This window comes from Pygocentrus nattereri, chromosome 14 (assembly GCF_015220715.1).
Source record: "Pygocentrus nattereri isolate fPygNat1 chromosome 14, fPygNat1.pri, whole genome shotgun sequence".
Lineage (NCBI taxonomy): Eukaryota > Metazoa > Chordata > Actinopteri > Characiformes > Serrasalmidae > Pygocentrus > Pygocentrus nattereri.
Window position 1 is genome coordinate 14,757,438 of NC_051224.1, and position 21,241 is coordinate 14,778,678.

At 40.4% G+C, this 21,241-nt stretch overlaps 1 protein-coding gene across 1 annotated transcript; it reads left to right on the forward strand.

Annotated features, from left to right (window-relative positions):
* The first annotated feature begins 3,727 nt into the window (after positions 1-3,727).
* stk17al (serine/threonine kinase 17a like) lies at positions 3,728-20,900 on the forward strand. The gene is made up of 7 exons (XM_017725289.2): positions 3,728-4,177; positions 9,332-9,544; positions 14,443-14,587; positions 16,493-16,619; positions 16,803-16,851; positions 17,226-17,405; positions 19,083-20,900. Exons 1-7 carry the CDS (start codon positions 4,065-4,067, stop codon positions 19,348-19,350), a joined length of 1,095 nt encoding a protein of 364 aa, XP_017580778.1. The 5' UTR covers positions 3,728-4,064; the 3' UTR covers positions 19,351-20,900.
* The last annotated feature ends 341 nt before the right edge of the window (positions 20,901-21,241 follow it).

Sequence of the window (21,241 nt, forward strand, 5' to 3'; positions counted from 1 at the left end):
TGCACACAGACACTCACACGGAACAGAAATAGAAGTGGTATTTCCTTTTCTTTACTCTGTTTATTTGTGCAAACTGTTTCTGGATCTCTTTCATCAGCAGCTCTGCTAACACAGTTCAGCAAGGTTGTTTGTCAAGCAAAAGCTTAGAAGGCCATGTTCATGTTACAAATCTAGGTGGACGAATAGCAGGAAAGGATTCATATATACTGTAAAGCTAACATGAATGTTACTGCCATAGCCTGTACATGCTCTACAAATTTGGCCTTACAAAAAGTGCTTTTTATTGGATGAAGTCTGGTAGCATTGACCTTATACTAATCGGGGTGTCCAATATTATATGGAAAGGGCTGGTGTGGCTGCAGGTTTTCACTCCAGACAAGCTGAAGCTCACCTGATTCTACTTCTCTAATCAGTTGGTCTTAGTCTTCAGACATTTCATCAGGTTACCTTCTGCTTTGTTGGAGTGAAAATCATCTGTTCCAGCTATACCAAAACAAAGACTCTCAAGTGACTGGTCCATGATTGGTCCTTGATAAATGCATCTTGCATAATGAATGCATTGCTTCATAGCAACTGTTGCTAAGTTTGACATGCATGCAATACCAAGGTTCTGTAAATTCCCATTAAAAAAACAAATAAATAAATTACAGCATACAATGCTTGTTTAGTCACCACATATTGTTTACTTTACAGGCTAAAATGCTATGCTACTAAACTGGATTTTGTTGCTGTAGCTAATTGAAACTAAGCAGGTTGAATTTGGCACCATGCTACACTACATCTAATATGTTCAGTGTGTCCCTTCAGAAATGAAAACACACTCTGAATATAGGTATTTGACTAATTGCATTTTTGCACATTTCTTTAATAAGAATATGGTAACAACCAAATACTATATTCCGTTGCGGTTGTTTGGTTGCTATCTAAGTGAATGCGACACTCATAGATGTTAGGCTAGTGGTTAATATATCATAGTATGTTACGTCCTGCTTTGCAACAATCTGCATATTCTCAGTACCATGTATTGCCTGGGTTGTTTCATATTATTGCATTGTGTCTTGTATTGTTTTGCACTTGTGTTCCTGTGTTGCACCATAGTACTGGAGGAATGATGTTTCGATTCACTGTGTACTTGTATACAGCTGAAATGAGAACAAAGCCTCTTAAACATTAACTTAAATTTGATTTTGAGGCACAATTTTTGTCAAAGTTTTGTAAAGCTTGTCCAACTTTGCAAGTGTTACTAGGAAAGAATGCCTTTCTGGGCTGAGCAAAGGAAGGGCGGTTACACTCATTCCTGACTGTGGTTTAATGGAATTGACTCTGATTTTAAGTATATGTGACCACAAAGAGCAGTGGCCTTTGCTGCAGGAGCGGGGTAGGTAGTGTTACATCATTTTACATAATGTAACAAACCTGACTCGGTCATGAAGGTTTCTTCTCTACAATGTCTGGAAGAGTCTGGAGGCCAATAAGGTGTTAGTGTTGTTCAATCTATTGTCATCTCAAGGATTTATTGCTGCAACTCATTGCTGGCTTGTAATCCAATGCAGGCTATCAGAATCCTGCAACTGATCCAGAATGTAGCAGCATGGCTTTTTAAGTCCAATTATGACACTCTGATGCTGCATATTAGGATTATTATTCAGTGACTACAGGAACTTCACTTGAGATGTTCTTAGGTTATAGAAGAATGTAATAAAGATTTGGGCCCGCTGGCAGGTCCTGGCCGTGTAAAGGATTAAAGCATGGCTTGGCTTGGCTTGACTCGCCATCCTTGTCTTCAAATGCTGACTGAAGCCATATTTCTTTATGAAGCATTTAAGTAAACAATAAAATATCTTGTAGTGCTTTTACATATCTGTATTGTGTATTTTCTAATCTAAGTATCTTATTTGTGGCAGTATCTGAGGTCAAGGGTAGTTTAGACCCTAAACTAATTGTACTAGCTAAGGATACAATCTCTGGTCAACAAAGCAGTTTTGTAAGTCTCTCTGTATAAGAACTTCTGCTAAACTCTGTAAATGTAAATATTACTTAGTTTGAGAATATTTAGGCCGGGCTGAGGACAGTTGATTTGGCCCTCCAGAAAGTTAGCCTAACCCCAATCATTATTATAAATATATAAGGCATGTAAAATGAATTCATTATAATTCATTTAATTCTTATTTTCTTTCTAAAGTATGCCCATTTTGCCCACCACAAACATTACAGAGCTTTGGCCCACCAAGAGAAAATGTGTCCCTGATATATGATTACACAATGCTCTCTCTCATTCTCTGTCTGTCTCTGTCCTCTTTCTCACTTTGCTGAGACAGGTCATGATGTGTCTGTTAACTAGCAACCAAAACTGACCACACACACACACAAGCACACAGTCCTGAGTGTGACAGATTTCTCATGGTCAGCAGCGGCTGGCGTGACTCACTCTTCAGGGCAGTAAATACAAATTACCTAATGAGTCTGAAAATTCCATCCATGCCTTCCTCTTTTACATCACTGCTCCCTCATTCTCTCTGCCTATCTCTAACACACTCAAAGCTCTCCCCTATCCTCTCACTTTCTGTCTGCTTCATCTAAACTTTTGCACATCTTTCTCACCTTATCAAACCTTTCTTACCAAAAGCAACAGCCTTTCTTTCAGTCTCAAAAGACTGAGAAATGGGATATTTTTAGGATATCTTAGATCCTATTTAGTTCTGCGCTGATGCTGGCCTAGAATATCTATTAAAATGTGCCTCAGGTGGTATGGCTCCATTTCAGACAGTTATAGTATCTTACTTATGTAATATGTGTGTCTGGGTGTGGAGGTGAACTTGCACGCATGGTATGACATTGAGCAGGTGCATGACAGGTCAGGGTTTGGCTGTGTTCTGCTGCCAGAGACAACCAGTTCATCAACCATCTGGGAGGACACTGGTTTAAAGGGGAATTCCACCAATTTTTCAACAGTTCTGCATAATTAAATTGCTGAGATCAAGTCAGACTGAAAGTTTTAATGTGAAACAACGGATTTTACCAATTCATATTTCTTTACAGTGCTAGGAAAAGCAGCCAGGGGTTGCAATGTCTTCAGCACAAATATAGCCAGGTTATAGACTATCAAAAAAGATCAGTGAACCCACACATGTCTTCTAATGTTGATAACGATTTTTTGGACTAAAACCTTGTCTCAGAACTATGGTAAGACAATATCTCAGGCAGGCATCAGGCAGTATTGATAACAATTTAACCTATTGAGAGGAAGCTTTTAGAGGCATTGCTCTTTGGCCATCTGGTTCCCATTACCACCACTGTGAACAATTCTGGCATGGCCAGTTACTATGAATTACTTTGTTTACATCTTATTCATTTAATTGTGCACTTGAAATCTGAAAAATCAGTGTAATTCCTCTTTAACACACCTTTATTAGGTGTGTGCCTGTGTGAATGTGTGCACATTTTCAAATACCATTAAACAAAGGTCTCTTTTAAATCTAATGGCTGGACTAACGCTATTACAGCTCTCTCAGCTGAAGACTATACAGTTTTTTGCCCTTTATATATATATATATATATATTCTATTTTATTGAAAGAACTTTAACACCACACAAAGCAGCACTGATGGCATAAACTTAAAGCCCCGCCCTTCGGCGAACCTAAGCGCTAATTGGTCAGCCAGCGTCGCGTTGAGGGGATCTGGGCATGGCCTGGTAAAGTTCCTCATTGTCTGCCGTGCTTATCCTCACTCTCAAAACTGACGTCCGTCGGCAGACGCGCTCCGATACGCTCTCTCCTTTTGCCTTCATGGACTAATCAATTCGAGCATGTACTTCAATGTCGTTTACTGCTTTCCAGAAGTCGGTCCACAGCATTGGCGCGCGTGTGCTTAGCGTCTGTGTTTTTGTGACTTCGGCAGGCGCGGATTTAGCTGAATAACTCACAAATTACCCGCTCTGTTTAATCTCCAGAGCCGCTCACTCTAATGGACTAAAAGCAACTCCCGTTTCAAGTCTATCCGGTTACTGTCAACTTTTACTCCTTAGAAACTCAGAAGAGAACCGCTCTCCTCCTCAGGACTGCAATGCTGGACTCTGCTATCATGAGCAAGAACGGAATGGTGACAAAGGTCCACACGAGAATAAGGACGGACCCGTTTGGGGACAGTTATGACCTTGTCGGCAAAGAGCTTGGCAGGTAAGTCTTTTTTTTTTGCTATTATTTGCTTTGTATACAAGTTCATGGTAGCTTAGTTTCAGAGGCTTTTGGTTGTGGGAATTGTGTGGGGTAACTATAACTAACAAACGTGGGAACGACAGGCAGAGGTAAATAAACCTCTTTAATTGGAGCACGAATTGCTGCCAGCTGGATTAAACCACATTTATTTTGGCGGTGGACTTCCTGCACGTGTAGCTGCTAATCCCGGGAGCTGGACGCTGTTAGCGATGTGTTTTTTCTCCACCCGTATTCCGACAAGTCCTGCCTCCTGCGCTGTGATTGGTTGTGAGTACGAGGTACTGGCCAGTCGCTGCGCGTGTGGTAGTTGTTATTAGCCAATCATAGTGCTGGAAGCGGGACTTGTCGGAATGCGGGTAGGGAAGAAACAACGCCGCTGGTCGTCTAATTTAGAGTTCTGCGCTTAATTCGCGTTAGAACGCGATGTTTTTGAGTGCTCCCGTGATCAGCACGTGAAGGTTTTAAAACGCACAGTGTTGCTTAACGGGTAGTTAAGTAAACCAAGAATTTGATTCGTCTTATTACAGCACATTAACGGTCTGCTTCGCGACTGTTAACGGCGGTTTCAGGTGAACTGTTTGTGTTACCTATTACCGGCAAGCTAACAGCGCTGGGTGACCTCTCCAGCTTCTCCTCAACCCTTCTGAGAGGTTTGATCACCATAAAAGCCACAAATATAAGTGCCTACTGTAAAGTAGAACCCCTCAAGGAATTGTCATCACTATCGTTCTTTAGCAATGCTAGAACGTTTACATCTCTGTATGTTTTAAGGACAAAGGAATTTGAATTGTCCAGAAGCGCAAAATTTGGTCTTGGATGTGCTTTGTTCTCCGTTACATACCTGAAATGCAGATTTACACGAAACTCTTAAACTGTTAAAAGCTCTAAGAAGTCCACTGACAAATATTTAACACTCAGTCTAACTAATTCCTTGTTTTGCATATTTCAGCAGAGACCTCTCTGATGAATTTCTGCTGGCTTTCTGGTTTGAGAGACAGAAAGGGAGATAGATGGATCTGAAAGAGTCTGAGCTTGGCCACATAACTTGCTTAGAATGTTACCTTTCTCTGAATAAAATGCATTCATGACATCACATGCATGGGTCACAAGGCCACCGTTCTTTATATAACCCACACTATCTTGATTTTCAGGCCAGATTGCTGGTTTCAGTTGAAAGGGGAGTACAGATCTGAGGAGAGACTGAGCCACAGCTCATGTGCTGCGCGTTCAGTCAGTCATAACGTTCTGCATTCCTGCGCTCAAAACACGTTGTATACCTGCTACACAGCCATAGAGACAGATGTTTTATCAGTTTAACTTTGTACAGTGTAGTATAGACTACCTTAAAAGCTAATGCTCAAGACTCCTACCACAACTCCCACTGAAACTATAGTGTGTTTAGAGGTGTAGATTTGCGACCTTTCAGAGTTTGCATACGTACAGATGCTGATGCAGTGAAGACTGGCAGTGAAGACACATGTTGTGAATTGATGTTCACCTTTGGTTGAAATGTTCTTGGTTCTTTCGCTCTCATATATATTAAAGCTTCTACTTGGCAGTACACAAATGCCATCATGCTAGTAGGTGACTTCTAGCGTTGATTCATTGTTGGACATTTTTGAATGTTAAATGGATGGGTTAACCAAATATATTTGCATCTGAATGTTCCCATGTTTGCAACTTGTTTGATTAGATGTGTTAGATTAGGGCTGGAACTAAACCACAGCTTAAGAACGTTCCAGGAACAGGGTTGGGCTCCCGGGTGTTAACTCAGTCGGATGCTAGGCAAGTTGCCGCTTCTGTGGAATCGGGCAGAATGAGGGGAGGTGAGATCCTGTCCTCAGGACTAGTTTTCATGTAATGTGCTGTTAATGTATATGCCTTTTGTGGGTGTCCCATTTTCTAGTGTTACATAAGTGGGGTGGCCTGATTTCAGCTATTGGGACTTTTTTTTGCTGGAGCATGTCATTTTGGGAACTTCCCCTGAGGATCCTAGAATGAGTTTATTCCTCTCCCAGCTTCTTTTCACTGTGTGTACAGCTGGCTGGCTAATGTGCAACTGTAGTACCCACTACAGAAGAGCAGTTCATTAAGGCCTGGAGATAATGTAAGAGGACAGTAAACTTCACCCAGCTTAAATGATTGTAAAAGGCCAGCTGTGAAGTTTTTGAATGGACTTCAGGTTGTCTTCATACATAATGTAGATCTGGAGATACCCTGTAGTAATTGGGGAGTGAAAAAGAAATCATTAGTTCGGTCTCCAGCCAATGTATACATGTCTAAGAGTGTGTCTGTGGAAAGGAAAAAAGTGCTAGTGGTGGTCTAGTTTCGTGCAGGATGCGCAACCACTACTGCATCTGGGTCATGAAACCACATCGTGTGTCTGTTTCCTGTCTGTATCGTGAATGAAAACATCCTTTAAAACCTTTTAAGGCATCTGAAGGCACCATTCACCCTCAGTCATGTTGTGACATGGATGGTGGCTGTGTTGCTCTTCTTTTATATTTCTCAAACATTACAGCCATTACAACAAGGTTTAAAAGGCTCTTATCCTATGTCCCCCAAAGCGAGGCATGTTAATGCTTTGGTTGAACACCAAATGCTATCCTGTACCTTCAACTGCTTAAGCATGGGGTTATGGTTTTAGTGAATTATGATAAGTTTCATGGTCTTTGACAGCTTTCTCAAGAAGCACCCCCACAGCAAGGCTCAACATTCTTCAGCCAAAAGCTCTACATTCTTGTCTTGGGCTTTGCATTGTTCTTGTTCTTTTTGTTCTCCAGCCCAGAACCCTATTTCGGTCATTCAAACTTGACTTCGCTCAGTTTGTCTTTAGTTGACCTAAAGAAACTCTGGATCTTCTCAGCTTGTAGGTGAATTAGGTGGCGGATAGAAGAGAATGCATGGAGAATTTTGTGTGCGAGTAATTTTTGTTTGGGATCACGCTAAGCTTCCTCACGTGCCAAACTAATGAAGTTGTTCTGAGAACTCGCAGGGTTGAAATACCCTATTTGTGCCAAGCTGCTGAGGCATTCAGGCATTACACTGGACTGCTCATGAATGCAGGACACAAAATGAGGTGGTCAGATACCAAACTGTTCCTGCAGTAGCACCTTCTGCCAAATGACCAAAGAGTGTTAAGCAGGGAAGTCATGTGGGCTTTATATTCACACACTGGTAGAAACTGTGGCTCAGACCCCTCACAGTTTGACTGTGCTTTGCGTGGCCTCTGTCTTGTCTCCAAACACCATAGTTTCTATAAGGGCTGCACAGTATGGACAGAATTAAAAAGTTATTTTATATAATATAACAAGCACACAGGAGCTTCTGTTGATATTTCATCTCTGGCCAAGTATAGCAGTAGACACAGTGTAAAAGTGAGCGAGCCACTTATTTGTAGTAATGGTAAAGTGGGTGGTCTCTTGTACCCCCCACATACATACATACACACACAAACACAGTGCGGTGTCTTATTGTGAGGCTTCCTAAAGAAGAGGAGGGGCTAACAGCAGTTTGTTTTTGCTGCTGTCAAGCAACAGAATGTCTAAATTGGCTTGTCTGTCTTTGTCTGCCTGCCAATATGTGCAGAGCCAAGTTCTCACTCTTGAATGGTCGCTGATGTGGGTGTATGGGCTGGACATCAGATGAGGAGAATAACCTTAAGCTCGTGTGTGGGGAGGAGACCCTTCAACTGTCACTCTATTATCTTGAGTGTCAGGCAGTCATGGAAAAAGTTGATAGAAAGACCAAGGTAGAAAGAAAAGATCTACAGTTCCAGTATGGAGAGAGTGAGGGAGGTGGATGCATAATTGATAATTGATCTTGAATTGATTGGTAGGTGAATAGTTTACTGTTCAGTGGTGAGTTGTCAAGAGGGCCATACAATAAATGTTACAATAAAATACCACGAAACTAGGAGGCCTTGCTCATATAAGAAGACTGTGACAAATGCATGGAAACGGGTCCATTAGACTTGTATTTCCTACAGTAAGAGAGGAGACCAGTAGGACCTTTTTAAAACGAGTAATCATAATTCAAATTGGCAACTAATTATTAATTAAATTGTCATTCAAATAGTTCTGTCATGATTAATCTTAGTTACAATCTGTTACAGTTATCAACAGGATGGAACTGCGTGTGTCTGTGGGCAGCTGTAAAACATCTTTGATAAGAGCATGAATGTCCTTCCTTTTCCAAACCAAAATGCTTACTGCTGAGAAATTCTGAAAATCACCAGTTGAGTTTGTGACATCATTAGCGTGCGATTCCCTTGTCAGTAATTATGAAAGCACTTTAAGTAACGGCGCAACTCCAAATGTGAGTCTCAGTTATGAGTCATTGTGGTCAGCCAGCTAGTGATTTGTCATCACGTTGTGGGGAAACGTCCTCTGCCGGTGCGACTGTGACTGTTCATGTTCCACATGCAAAAACACGCGATCAGTCTGCCTTTTAGGCTTTAGTGGGCAACCTCCTGATTAAGTTATCTGCTGACAGTTCTTTATAGAGAACACAAGTGTTTGCCTAGACATAGGTTATTTGTTTTTGGTTTAAATTACGTTAACACACTCTGAGAAGTGCGCAAAGTCTAGGATTAAGCTTAATTTCTGCCCAGATGACTTCTCTTCAGCCGTCACAACCTCTTTACATTGTGAATAAACATGACTGAGGGACAACAGAGTTTAATTTTCTTAAAATATTTGACATGTAGTCTCAAAATTCAATGTCTACAATGTTTACAACTCACTTGGAAACCTGACTGCTCGGTTAATTTTGTGTCTCTATCTTTTGATTATTCTTATGAATCGCTGTCGTAATATAGCTTTGTATCTCCAAAATGGTGGCTTTGTTAGAAAATATGTTTTTCAAAGCACATTAATACAGTGAGATTTTTTTATTTTTTTTCCCAAGTAATTTTGTCCCACATTGGTCCATCCATTCTGAAATGTGCACACAATAATAAAAAATGGAAAAATTTGAAGTTAGTGTTGATACAACAAATATTCAAAAACATGCTGCACTGCAGCATAGATATTACTCAACCCAGTGTGGTATCGGTCCACACCACATGATGATGAGGATGGTGATGGAGTGATGTCTGTTTTTGTCTCCCTCCAGAGGGAAGTTTGCTGTGGTGAAGAAGTGTGTGGAGAAGGCCACAGGGAAAGAGTATGCTGCCAAGTTTTTACGGACACGACGGAAGGGCCAGAGCTGCCGTGACGACATCTTGAATGAGGTCGCTGTGCTGGAGTCGGCTAAGGCCAACCCATACGTAGTGGGGCTACACGAGGTGTACGAGACCAGAGCAGAGCTCATACTGGTGCTGGAATGGTAAGAGATACATACATGGGCATCCATCCATATATAATATATATCAGGATCTCCATCTCCAGGCCTGAAGTGCCCTGTGCTTTGTGTTGTTTCGTCTGGTCTAATAGCCCTGAATCGTTAGATACTTTTCAACTCCTTTTTCCAACACGTTCAGGATGATTAAAGCAGAGAGTATACAAAACTGAGCAGTGCAGGGGCAGCTCTGACTGTCATGCACTTCAACTCGGTTTAGTGTATGAAGCTGGTCTATTGAGATGGAGAACATCTTGTTGAGTGCAGTGGCCTATAGGACACCCTATATGTGCTACCCTATATATGTAGTATACATATACAAATGCATGCTTGTTATGGATAAAATCCCTTACTTGTATGTTACCTAGGAAGTATTGTATTAAACTTTAAGAATTTTTTTTCATATAGATATTTAGTATCTATTGCAGAAGCACAGTAGACAATATTTTAGGCTTGTGCCTGTATGTTTTCTGCCCCTAAACCCTGGGTTGCACTTCCCTCCTGGTCTCAGATGCATGTTCCAACTTAGTAATTGCAAGAAATCAGAGAAACAGTGCACTGAAAATAACCTCTTCCCAATGGGAATGCAAGATTATTGTTCTTTTCCCTCTAGAGCCAGTCCAAGATCCAGCCCAAAATAGTCTCTCTAACTTAGTCTCTCGCGCTCTCTCAATCTTTCTGTTAAAAAGCTCTGCTGTAGTTCTGGATTCAAACCTAATACAGTAGTCCAAAGCTGACCAGCTGCCTGACCATGACATGATACTGCTTTGCATAGGTAGAACGTCACACATGCAACATAAGTAGTTATGGTCTAGTTAAGGAAACTAAGGTCTATTTTCACAGACCACTAATGGTGCATGGGTGATGTTTCTAAGCAGACGTATGGCAACATTAGGTAAACCCATTGGAGCCTGTTCAGATCTTTGTACTGAACTTGTAGGCCAATTCTTTATCTCAGAATTGGAGTATTGTGTGCATAGAAGGTATAGGATTTTGCATAGCAGCACTCTGTTGTGCAGAATGAGAAGCCATTAACCTTTTTATAAAAAAAAAAATTACTAAAATTCCAGCTCAATCTTACCATCTCTGTTTCTAGTATGTATCTTTTTGTTTTGGGGATTTTTTTTTTTTTTTTTTTTTTCTTGGTTTACTTGAATTTTTCCCATCATTGTTAAAGTTGCTGTGCATTCACAAACTCTGCACTTTTTCTGACAGTAACTGCAATGTGCGTGAATGCGTGTACGCACAGGATGCTGGCTGATGGAGTGACGAAAATTTTGAGAAATGGTAGATTGCATCTATGTCTGACTCTCAATGAAAGCCACTTCCTGAACTGACTTCTACTGAAGATCAGCTGTGTAGTTAACAGCTTTACACACTCACTCATACCACAGACACAATGAGTGTCTTGTCTCTTTACCTTATTAGGAAAGTGTCATTTTGTCAGTGCTGCACTGACTGTAAGCTGTCGATTCTGATGAGTGATGCTTAACTTGACGTCCTCTTTTTTTTTTTTTTTTTTTTTTTTTTTGTCTTATTTGCTTCTTTGTACTCTCTTCTTTCTTTCCCATGTACTTATTCTCTCTATGCATCTTTTCTCTTCATTTTCCTCAAATTCTTTTCTTGCTCTCACTCACCTTTTTTTAACCTTGGCTTGGCAGCCTATTCCTTGTAATGTTCTCTGTGTCCTAAGAGCATTGATAAAAGATTATTTTAATTTGGTCTAAGAAGGTAATTCTGTGTGTGTGTGTGTGTGTGTGTGTGTGTGTGAGAGAGACAGAGAAAAGAACATTGTGTGTCTGATTTAAGTTAGATGTTCTTTTGTGTGTCTCCATCACATACACATACATTTTTTTTTTTTTTTTTCAATCTGTTGATCCTGTTCTTCCTGAGATGTGTGGGCCTGTTTCACAGTAAAACCAGAAGAACCAGGGCAACAGAAAGAGGGAGAATGAGAGCGAGAGAACAGGAGATGCAGCAAAATAAATTTCCATTTCCTGTGGCTTTTCTTGCAAAGCTTCTAAAAGCAGCACAGCAGCAACAGACACACATACAAGCCTGCAGCCACAACCACATCCTCAGTACTGCTGAGTGCAAAAGCAGTGGCACACGTCTTATCTTACCCTTTAAAGTTTAAAGGCAGGACACTGCAGCACAGAGAGATATGCTTCTATGCCCGTATGCTTCTGCTCTCTAACTACTTCTAAACACACCTCTTGTAGCTTGTCGGTTATGAGGTGTTTATGAATTTCGTTTCTGGGCTGACAGGATTTCTGATCCGCTCTCACCCTTTTCACTGAGATGACTAATCTGTTATTCATTCCTGTCTAATTAAGAAGGACAGCTTCCCGTATCACTGAGTGTCTCAGTCTATCCCTCGGTCTTTTTCACTTTGAACTCCTTAATCATACCCTGGCATTAGCTGACCTGACACTTCTTATGTAACGTTTTCACTACCACGCCTTCATCTTAATCCCCTGCTTCTTATTTTTCCTTTTATCCCCCTTTTTCTTCACTCTTGCCAGCAGCCAAATGATACATTCTGCAGCTTGCAGCTGCTACAGATGTACAGACTACTGCAGACTAGCTAGGCTAGCAGAGCCCTCCTTTTGACATTTGGTGCATTTTGAGCCAATAACATGTCAACTTCTGTGTGGAAATGTGTAAAAAGTAGTTATTTTTCAGCACTGTCGTCTGGAAGGCTGAACTGATGGTAAAGTAGTAATATTCCCAGCCAAGGATCTTTTGATGTGTTCTGGAATGTCTTTAAATTGTCAGTTGTGGTGCCCTCTAATTGTCTGTAACTGCAGTGTTCTTTGTACTAAGTGATTGGGACATTATAAAGCTATTACAGTTTCTGGTCGCAGACAGTGCCCTGGTTTTTCACACTCATGATTGGTAAAACTTAAGGAGGAGTGCAGGGAGAGCCATGCTTTATTTTGAAGACTATTAAAATTGGATTTTGCCATTCTCCATAGGGATGTAATGATTTTGAAGAAGAGAACAAAACCAATATACAGATGTCCACCATCGCATGTCACAGTTCTGGAAGACAGAACTGTGATGCTCCCTTCACCACTGCAAACCCCATCCTGCTTCCACTGTTGCTGGTGCAGCCTGTTGATCTCTCATTACGTTCCTAATGTAACATACTAAACAATTCTTTCACCTCACCTTATAGTGTGCTTACAGGAGGCAATGATATGGTCCAAGATTAGCACAGTGGTCATGTAGGAATATGGAGTATTTTACAATAGCTCAGCCAGATTTTAGTGTCGGAACTATTCTTTTACGATACCCTTTCAAGAATGAACTTATGCACAGGTACCCCATATAGAGTTTCATATACCTTCTAATACCAAATAGAAGGTGGAATGTGCAGTTTATGCTTTATTTATTATTTCTTTCATGTCTTCATGCTTGTCCCCAAGCAGCACCTTAAGCTTCCAGTTTATAGGTTTATATGAAAGGTGATGGCCATGCTGATAAGTCTTTCTCAGTATCCCACTTATTTACACAGCTGGAGCTGGAATTATGTAACAAATACACTGTACACGTACACACGGGTCTAAAATCCTCTGCACATGGCTCTCGTTGTCCTTCCTTTCATCGCCCAAGTGCACATCCAAGCAGCAAATCCCTGTAGTCACGGGAACCCACACCAAAGTTATGCAAGACTCCGACTTAACCCACTCCATCTAATGTGGTAATTGGCGATCTTTCTTGGAAAGTGATGCTGTCGAGGTTGGAGGCGCATCTAGTGTGAGAGAGATATAAACTAGAGAGCTGTACTGCAGAGTGGATTTTACACAGCCTTGACTTCCTGTCCCCAGATCTCCTGACCAAACCGTCAAAGTGTATCTGTTTATTTTATTCAATTATAAAACCATAAAACTTGAATTAATTGAAAGGAATAAATAGGCTTATTTTGTTACCTTGCCTTTAAAACTGATGTATGTAAATACCCTCTGTTCTTATTGGCTGCCTGGTATCGTGTCTCATTTTAAAAGTAAACAAAGCTGAAACACTCCTTATAACTTAAGTGTGGCTAAATAGGAGGATGCATCTAAATGTGTTTTTGTGACATCACAGATACTAAATTCAAAACTAGCAGTTTTTGCAATCTGGTTTCCATGTATGAGATGTATAGACTGAGCAGTGAACAGTACGTTGTGAAACCTGAGCAGCAGTAGAAGTCTTTTATTACATAAAAATCCATGATATGGGGCCCTTTTAATGTGTTCCAGTATTAGCGGCCTTTACAAGGATTTAAGGGAAAACACTGCATGACTTTGCAAATGCTGTTTGATTTGATCCACCACAACTGCTTTAACAATAAAGCTTGTAGTTTTATTACCTTTTACTTTATTGAGTACAAGTAGGCTGATGGTTCGTGTATGGGTGTAGGAGTTCTAGAAACCTCTTTCAGCTTCATAGGTCAATGAGCAGCAGGTCCTGCCCTCTTATTAGTGCCCATAAATCTGCAGTAATTACAGCCTGTATTGTTTTAGGGGTGGGGGTATTGATTTATTGCTGCGATTTCTGTAGCTCTTGCCGTGGGGTCACTTTAATGCCTTTTTGTGAGTGCATCATTGCTAGGTTAAAGCGCTAAGGAAATGTTATGTAATTTCAAATTTGTGTGTGTTTGGTTTTTGATTGTAGTATAAAAGCTGTAATGCTCTTGCCAAGATGATTGAACATGATATCATTGAATAACATAAATACCAATTGCTAATATCCCTGCATTTGTGCTTTAGAGTGGGGCTGAATACTGCTAGGAGTCCAGTTAAACATGGTTCAAATACTAGTTTAGTGTGGCACTTAATTATGAATATTTTTTTTGACATTAATTAAAATTCTCTCTATGTACATCTCTTTTCTTTTAGTGCTGCTGGAGGTGAGATTTTCAACCAGTGTGTTGCAGAAAACGATGAGGCCTTCACAGAGAAAGACGTGATCCGGTTGGTGCGGCAGATTTTATCAGGCGTGGCCTTCCTTCACCGAAACAACGTTGTTCATTTGGACCTGAAGGTACGCATGCTTATACTGCATGAGAACGTGTTAGTCTTCGCTGACTGATGGCAATAATAAATTGCTCCTGACCTCTGTGCTGCACCCAGTCTCACTGCAGCTTTTATATTCAAGGAAGCGGGTTACATAACAAACAGGAGCTGCGACTCCAGATGGGGCGTCTGCTATTAGAGCTCTAGGACCAATAAACCTTACTGTTGTCTTTCAGGCAGTTATTAGATATGCGCATGTCTGTAAAGGAATACGTTGTATAACAAAAGATGAAGCAGTTGTCTCTACTAGGGCGTTCATGAAGATTCAGTTACACTTAATCAACAAAAGCATTCTCAATGAATCAGTAGTTAGTTTGCCTAATGAAAATTTATATTGTAAATCCTCCAATTGGTTTCTCTTACAGATAGACACAGAGCCCTGACAGGCTTTAAATTCTAAATGCAGCAATTCAGAGTGATTTGATATGAAATACTGTGTTGTAGAGAAATTTGCAGTTCTAGTCAGAATACAATGGTAGTGATGGGAACCACTGGTCGCACCGTGTGATGCAAATACAGGCATACAGGCAAATACAAGTGAACCTAAACTTCATTGTAGTATTTAAAATGGTAAAATACAGGTAAATCAACGTTTTTGTTTTGACCATTTAATTTAACAGAAAATTTGTGAAATTTACTTGTCAAGCCTTTTTAAATTCATTATGTATAATTTTCCAGCTGAGTATTTTCTTCATGGTTTCTTATTCATTAATGACCATTTTTATTGTTTGGCCTCTTCACTCTTCATCAAACAGATCATAATCAGTAGTGATTCCCCTAGTCACTACAGTCACTTTTGAATAGTCTGGGAGCTGAATTTTCTTCTGTCTGAACCAGACTGGAGGACTGGAGGAGGAGTTGCTATAAATCTTACAGCTGTGTGTGGGGCCAGTATTGATTTATGGATGTAATTTTTAACCTCCCATCCATAGACTTGCCTTATCAGATCAGAATGACTTTGGAGACAAGCTGTGGACAGCATAATAGACATAAAGTGAAAGGCTTGATGGAAGAAGGATAAAGAGATTTATTAAGATGATTAAAAAATAGCAGAGGAAAAGTCTTCCTTTATCCAAGTTAGGCATCATCTGTCTTTAGTTGGGCAGGCAGAGCCACCAGACCACAGGTCACTGGTAAATAGACAAGTTTAAAAGTACAAATTAAAATGACCCAGGAATGTAGCTTCGCTGTACTGTGCACATTATGCTCCCTTTAATTGACCATCACCAGCATCTTTTCTGTCAACATGTGGAAAGTAAGAGTGCAGAAAGCAAGAGGGTTTATGTGAGAGAGAGAGAGAGACTGAGGGAGAGTGCATGAGAGAACTACATGGTGTGCATACTTTTTAGTGCTTTATGAGGTCAATATATCATAGAAAGGCTCAGTAGTGTGCCATGGCCTTTCTACAAACAATACAAGATTAATTATTCACCAAGATTTATTATCAGTATGATAGATTGTGCCCTCAAGTTCGCTGGAGAGACAATTAAAGGCTGCCAGTCTACATGACGTAATGAAATGTTTAGCACAAAGAATGCGTTTTCCTAAGAACACCTCTAATTGGATGTTGTAACAATCCATCATATGCCTGATCTTGTGTAATATGCTGCTGAAAGCTTTCAATTTCCAAGTAATTGTGTGTAAGAGTGTAAGGGCATGTCACAGCATGAGTTTAACCCATGCAGCGTCAGTGTCTGCCTTTATGCAGTTGTCATCCTGGAACAGGCTTTTAACCACAAGAATGGAGTTCGTCTGTTTGTTTATGTATTTATTAGTACTTTTAAAGTAACTGGTTTTGCTTGTGGAGTGTCCTTTCGTCGATGTGTCTATTTTAACATTTTCTGTTTATTTTGCTGTGTTTTGTGTCATCCAGCCTCAAAACGTATTGCTGACCAGTGTCCAGCCGTTGGGAGATATCAGGATTGTAGATTTTGGCTTGTCACGACATGTAGACAAGACGTCGGAGGTGCGAGAGATTCTGGGCACGCCAGAATATGTTGGTGAGTAACTGGTTTGTTGGCAGTGCAAATCATGATCCAAATAATGTTATTGACCTTTTTTACAAAAATTAGAGTACAAAGTTGGTCTGCTTCTTCACTTGAGAATCTGGTGGCTATGCAAAGCTTTTACGTGGATAAAATTATTTCTTACTATTAGCAGTTAACAATCTGTTTCTTCCACAGCTCCTGAGATTCTGAGCTACGAGCCAATCAGCACAGCTACAGACATGTGGTGAGTAAGAGTTCAAAAAGCGTGTGTGTGTGTGTGTGTGTGTGTGTGTGTGTGTGTGTGTGTGTGAGAGTGTGAGCTGCATTACGTGCGTACTTGTTTAATGCTTTATGAGGTCCATTTAATGTAGAAAACTCTAGTAGTGTATCACAGCCTTCCATCACAATCATTATCAGCAGGATAGTTTCTATGATGTGTAGAACCTTTACAACCCTCAGGTTCACTGGGTACACAATTAAAGGCATGCAAGGTTGACATAAACTAGGTGAAATGTCTCTTAGAAAGAATGCCATATATTGATTTCTTTATAAATTATATGAATATAGGTCATTATCATGTCGTCATCTAAATTAATCACACTTTTTATTTCTTTGCAGGAGCATTGGAGTGTTAACGTACGTGATGTTGACGGGTGAGTCACCTTTCCAGGGGGAGGACAAGCAGGAGACCTTCCTCAACATCTCCCAGGTCAATGTGGACTATTCCCAAGATGTTTTCGAAGGAATCTCTGTCCTCGCTTTGGACTTCATCCAGTCACTGCTCCACAAAAAGCCTATGTAAGTTAAGAGGCAGTGCTTGTTGATGAGTGTCATAGACATAATTTGAACTCAGAATGAAGGTGACATCATCTACCAAGTTTTTGTCCATCCACTTCAAAGTTAGGCTGAGGTTGTGTGGGAAATTAGGAAATGGAGTAGTTCCGCAACTGCCTAGCTATAATCAGCGTGATGGGTTGATAAAAATCGATCTGATAAGGGCTACACCATGTATAGACACTTATTTTAAACGTTAGACTCCAGTTTCATTATACCCTCAGTTTGGAACTTAATATTTTTAATTATTTCTAAAGCCAGGATCTTAAACGTCCAGAATGCCTCGGGTTATTTTCCGTGTACACTTTTTCAGAAGTAGTTTTTCATAATTAAAATGTCCAGCAGTAGAGGTCTAAAGTTCTTAGGAAATGACCGATTTATCCATTTCTTCATCCTTATACTATAAATCTAGCTATTTCTAAACTAAGAAAAATTGTCTACTTACGCCCCAGTTGTATTTAAGTGAGCTTACATAACCTGACTGATGAAGCGGCAGGACTTGGCTTTGCTCCTCTCAATGAAAAAATAAACACGGTGTTCTAATCTCGGGTCTTAATCTCATTAAAATGCAGTGGCCTCTTGGTTTCGAATGTACAGTGAGCTGACCCCACCATACTGAAGTTTCCCACATTACTCTGGCTCCCTGCTGATGCTGATGCTCAGCAGTGGCCATTTTGGCTCTGTCAGTGTGACTAATGGCAGCCCAGTTCCGTCACCATTGCAGCTCTATGAGAAATGATGACAGCCCTTGCTTCTGATCCAGCACTTTAATTTGCACATACTAAAACTTTATGGCCACAGATCAACGGCGGTATGAAAGACAGAGAGGAAAAATGAGAGGTTAAAGCTATGTGGAAAAATTCTTTATCGGAGTAAGTCTGGAGAGAAGGGAAAGTCCTGGGGAGAGGGAGACAGCTTTGAGTTTCAAGGTTTTTGTGGAACTGCTGGAAAAAGCATGCAACCATGACATTTTAAACCACATTTATGGAGTGCTTCAACATAGATTTGATTTACTTTGTAGTAATTAAAAATGGAAATTGACCTCAAGTAAGGCTGCACAGTGTATTGATTGCTTATTGTGATTCTTCAAACTACTGTGAAGGTCGATAAGATAAATAGCCTGTAACCAAATTACTGAATCTTTTTGTGTTTGTGAGCATCCTGATCACTCACAGACATTCTGTGGGAGTTTGGATGAAAAATGAGATTGGCCAGGTCTTTAGCCATGTGGCGTCATGGTTCACAGGTGGACTTTTTAGAATGCTAGAGGGTATATTACCATTGAGAGATGCAGCTATACAGTCAGGCCTGTCACCAATATTACATAATTGCCTAATTGCAGTTAATTTAGGTCATCATTTATTAAAGCTGACCACAATTATTTTCCACAATTGTTAGTTTACATCTTGTTTACATCACAATAAACAGATCATCCATTGAGATGACAACTTAAGGTAACTTCTGACTTATAACACCTTTAGAGGGCAGCAGTAAGAAATGTTTGATGGAAAGCAAGATAGCTAAGTAGTCAATTTAAACTTAAGCTTTTAATAGTTGCATAGAATGAACAAAAACACTTTTTTTTTTTTTAATCACTATTATACATACGCTAATTATTTCTTACCTATGTTCTTTCTTCAGAGATCGAGCGACAGCAGAAGAATGTTTGAACCACCCCTGGTTGAACGTGCACGCTCTCCCTCATGGTGCCCCCACATCACTTGACGAACAGGAGGCGAGCCAATCAGAATCTGAGCCCGAGAGTCCCGCCCCTTCCCCAGAAATGTTGGTCATTCCAGTGTACCCCACATGCCCAGGCCAAGGGGACCTGAAGACAGGCCGGGATGCGTTTAGCTTCTCCGAGCCCTTCGCCACCCTCCCTGAAATACAGCAGGAACTCATCTGTTAAGAGTGACTGTCATGGACGCTAATCAACAGAGGGCTGAGTTAATTCATCAGCCAGTGAGGTTCTTCACTTTCACACTGAGAACCTGCCTGCACTGGTCTGAGCTGGTTTGCATTTGACAGCGGTGGTGCACTCAGGTGTTTTGGCCCCCAACTGTATGCTTATGTATGTGTGTGTGTGCATGTCTGGTTGAGAGGTTTACTGTGCCGTGTGTTTGGGTACTGTATGACGTGTCGTCAGTAGAGCTTGTATGCACTTCTTGTCTGCTTCCAGTGGAACGTGCATAAGCCCTCTACAAGCTCTTAAACAAGCCCTTAATAAAGTATTTGTAAGTTATTAATAAAGTTTTTAAGAATGCCACCGTAGACTGTACTGCCAGTCTGAATTAAGCAAACAAGATTATTCTATTTATGGTTTGTCCTTTGTGTGCATGTATTCCCTTGCTGCCCATCAGTGTGAACAGGAGCTTCTCTGGGAACTGACCATTGGGCAGCTCAGAACTGTGGGTAGTATTCTTCATCTGGAGATGATCTGAAATTTGAACACCGTGAAAATGATGAGGTCAAGGACAATGAACACTTTTTAAAGAGAACACATCCGATTGGCTGACTGGCACATGTACTGAGGATGCAGGATCACTGCGTCAGGTGGTCATCACTGTGGTGCTTTTGCAATACAGTGGACCCATCTGGACTTGCATTGGGTTCTTGCTTTAGGATGCTTGGTTGGGAATAGTACTTTAGGATATTTTGTTCAAGCACTTTTATTTAAAAAAAGAAAAGAGAAAAAAAAGTGTTTAACCTCAGAACAAGTGCTAAGAAGTGGCATAGAGCCAAAGACTTGTTAACATGGTTCAAGAAAAGCACAGTTTAGTAGTTAGAGATGTTCACCCACGTGTACGTACCCACACTCCACTACTGTAATTTGTACCTATCACTGTTCTCCACAACGTGCCACCAATGCCACTGTTCTGTTCTGTAGTTTCTCAAGACGTTTTGCTTTTGTTGCACAGATTTTCATGTATAGTACTTATGTTTAAGGGTTTTTTTTGTTTGTCCCCCCTTCTTTTACCTGAATCTTTTGTATGTAATGTCATGCTCTTCAGAGCTTCATATAGGTATAGAAAAGAGAAACAAAGTGGCCACCTCACAAAATTTTCTTCAGCATCATCAATTGGACCACCATTTTAGTTTTCAGTTCATGCTTACTGACATAGGAATAATCAGCAGTCTAACTCGGGCTAATTCAGAGCATGCTCTTGGAGCTGGGAACTATGGGAGAACATTTGAGAAGCAGTGTATATTAAAGTGTACATTTTTGGTTTTAAAAGAGAACATTGTGTAAAAAATATTTTTCTATTTTCCATTGTATTTGAAGGTTTAATATGTAACAAAATATAAAGATTGTATTAATTTAGAATTTTATACTTATTTCCTGTGTGCTTAAGGCAAGTTTGCACTTATGTCCAAATGAACCATCTCTTGGAGTTCAATATTATTGGCATTGCTGGCAAAGTATTGAAAAAGAATAATAAATGTACATTTTCATATGAAGGTGTGTGTTATTCTGGTTCATAACCACACTTACTTGGGCTCTTGGAGCAAATTATGTCAACATTTTTTAATTTCAGTAGTGTCACCACAGTAGGCCGAATTAACACAGACACAAATTGGTCACGTTTTGTCGTTGGTATGATGGTTTTAAAGGGGCTTTGGCAAGGTTTATAAGTGGCTTTTTGCAATCTGATTAGCACAACACAGGAAATTCCAGCCCCCGAGAACAGTGTTGTACATACTTCAACACTCAATCACGCTCTCATAGTCCTATTTGGGACAAATAATTGCAATATGGACGTGATCCATGTTCCCTGCCTTTCAATTTCTCTTTCTCTCTT

Coding starts and splice junctions, on each gene's coding strand:
- stk17al (XM_017725289.2), top strand. CDS start 4,065: ATGCTGGACTCTGCTATCATGAGCAAGAACGGAATGGTGACAAAGGTC. Junction 4,178..9,331: donor GTCGGCAAAGAGCTTGGCAG/GTAAGTCTTTTT, acceptor GTCTCCCTCCAG/AGGGAAGTTTGCTGTGGTGA. Junction 14,588..16,492: donor TTGTTCATTTGGACCTGAAG/GTACGCATGCTT, acceptor TGTGTCATCCAG/CCTCAAAACGTATTGCTGAC.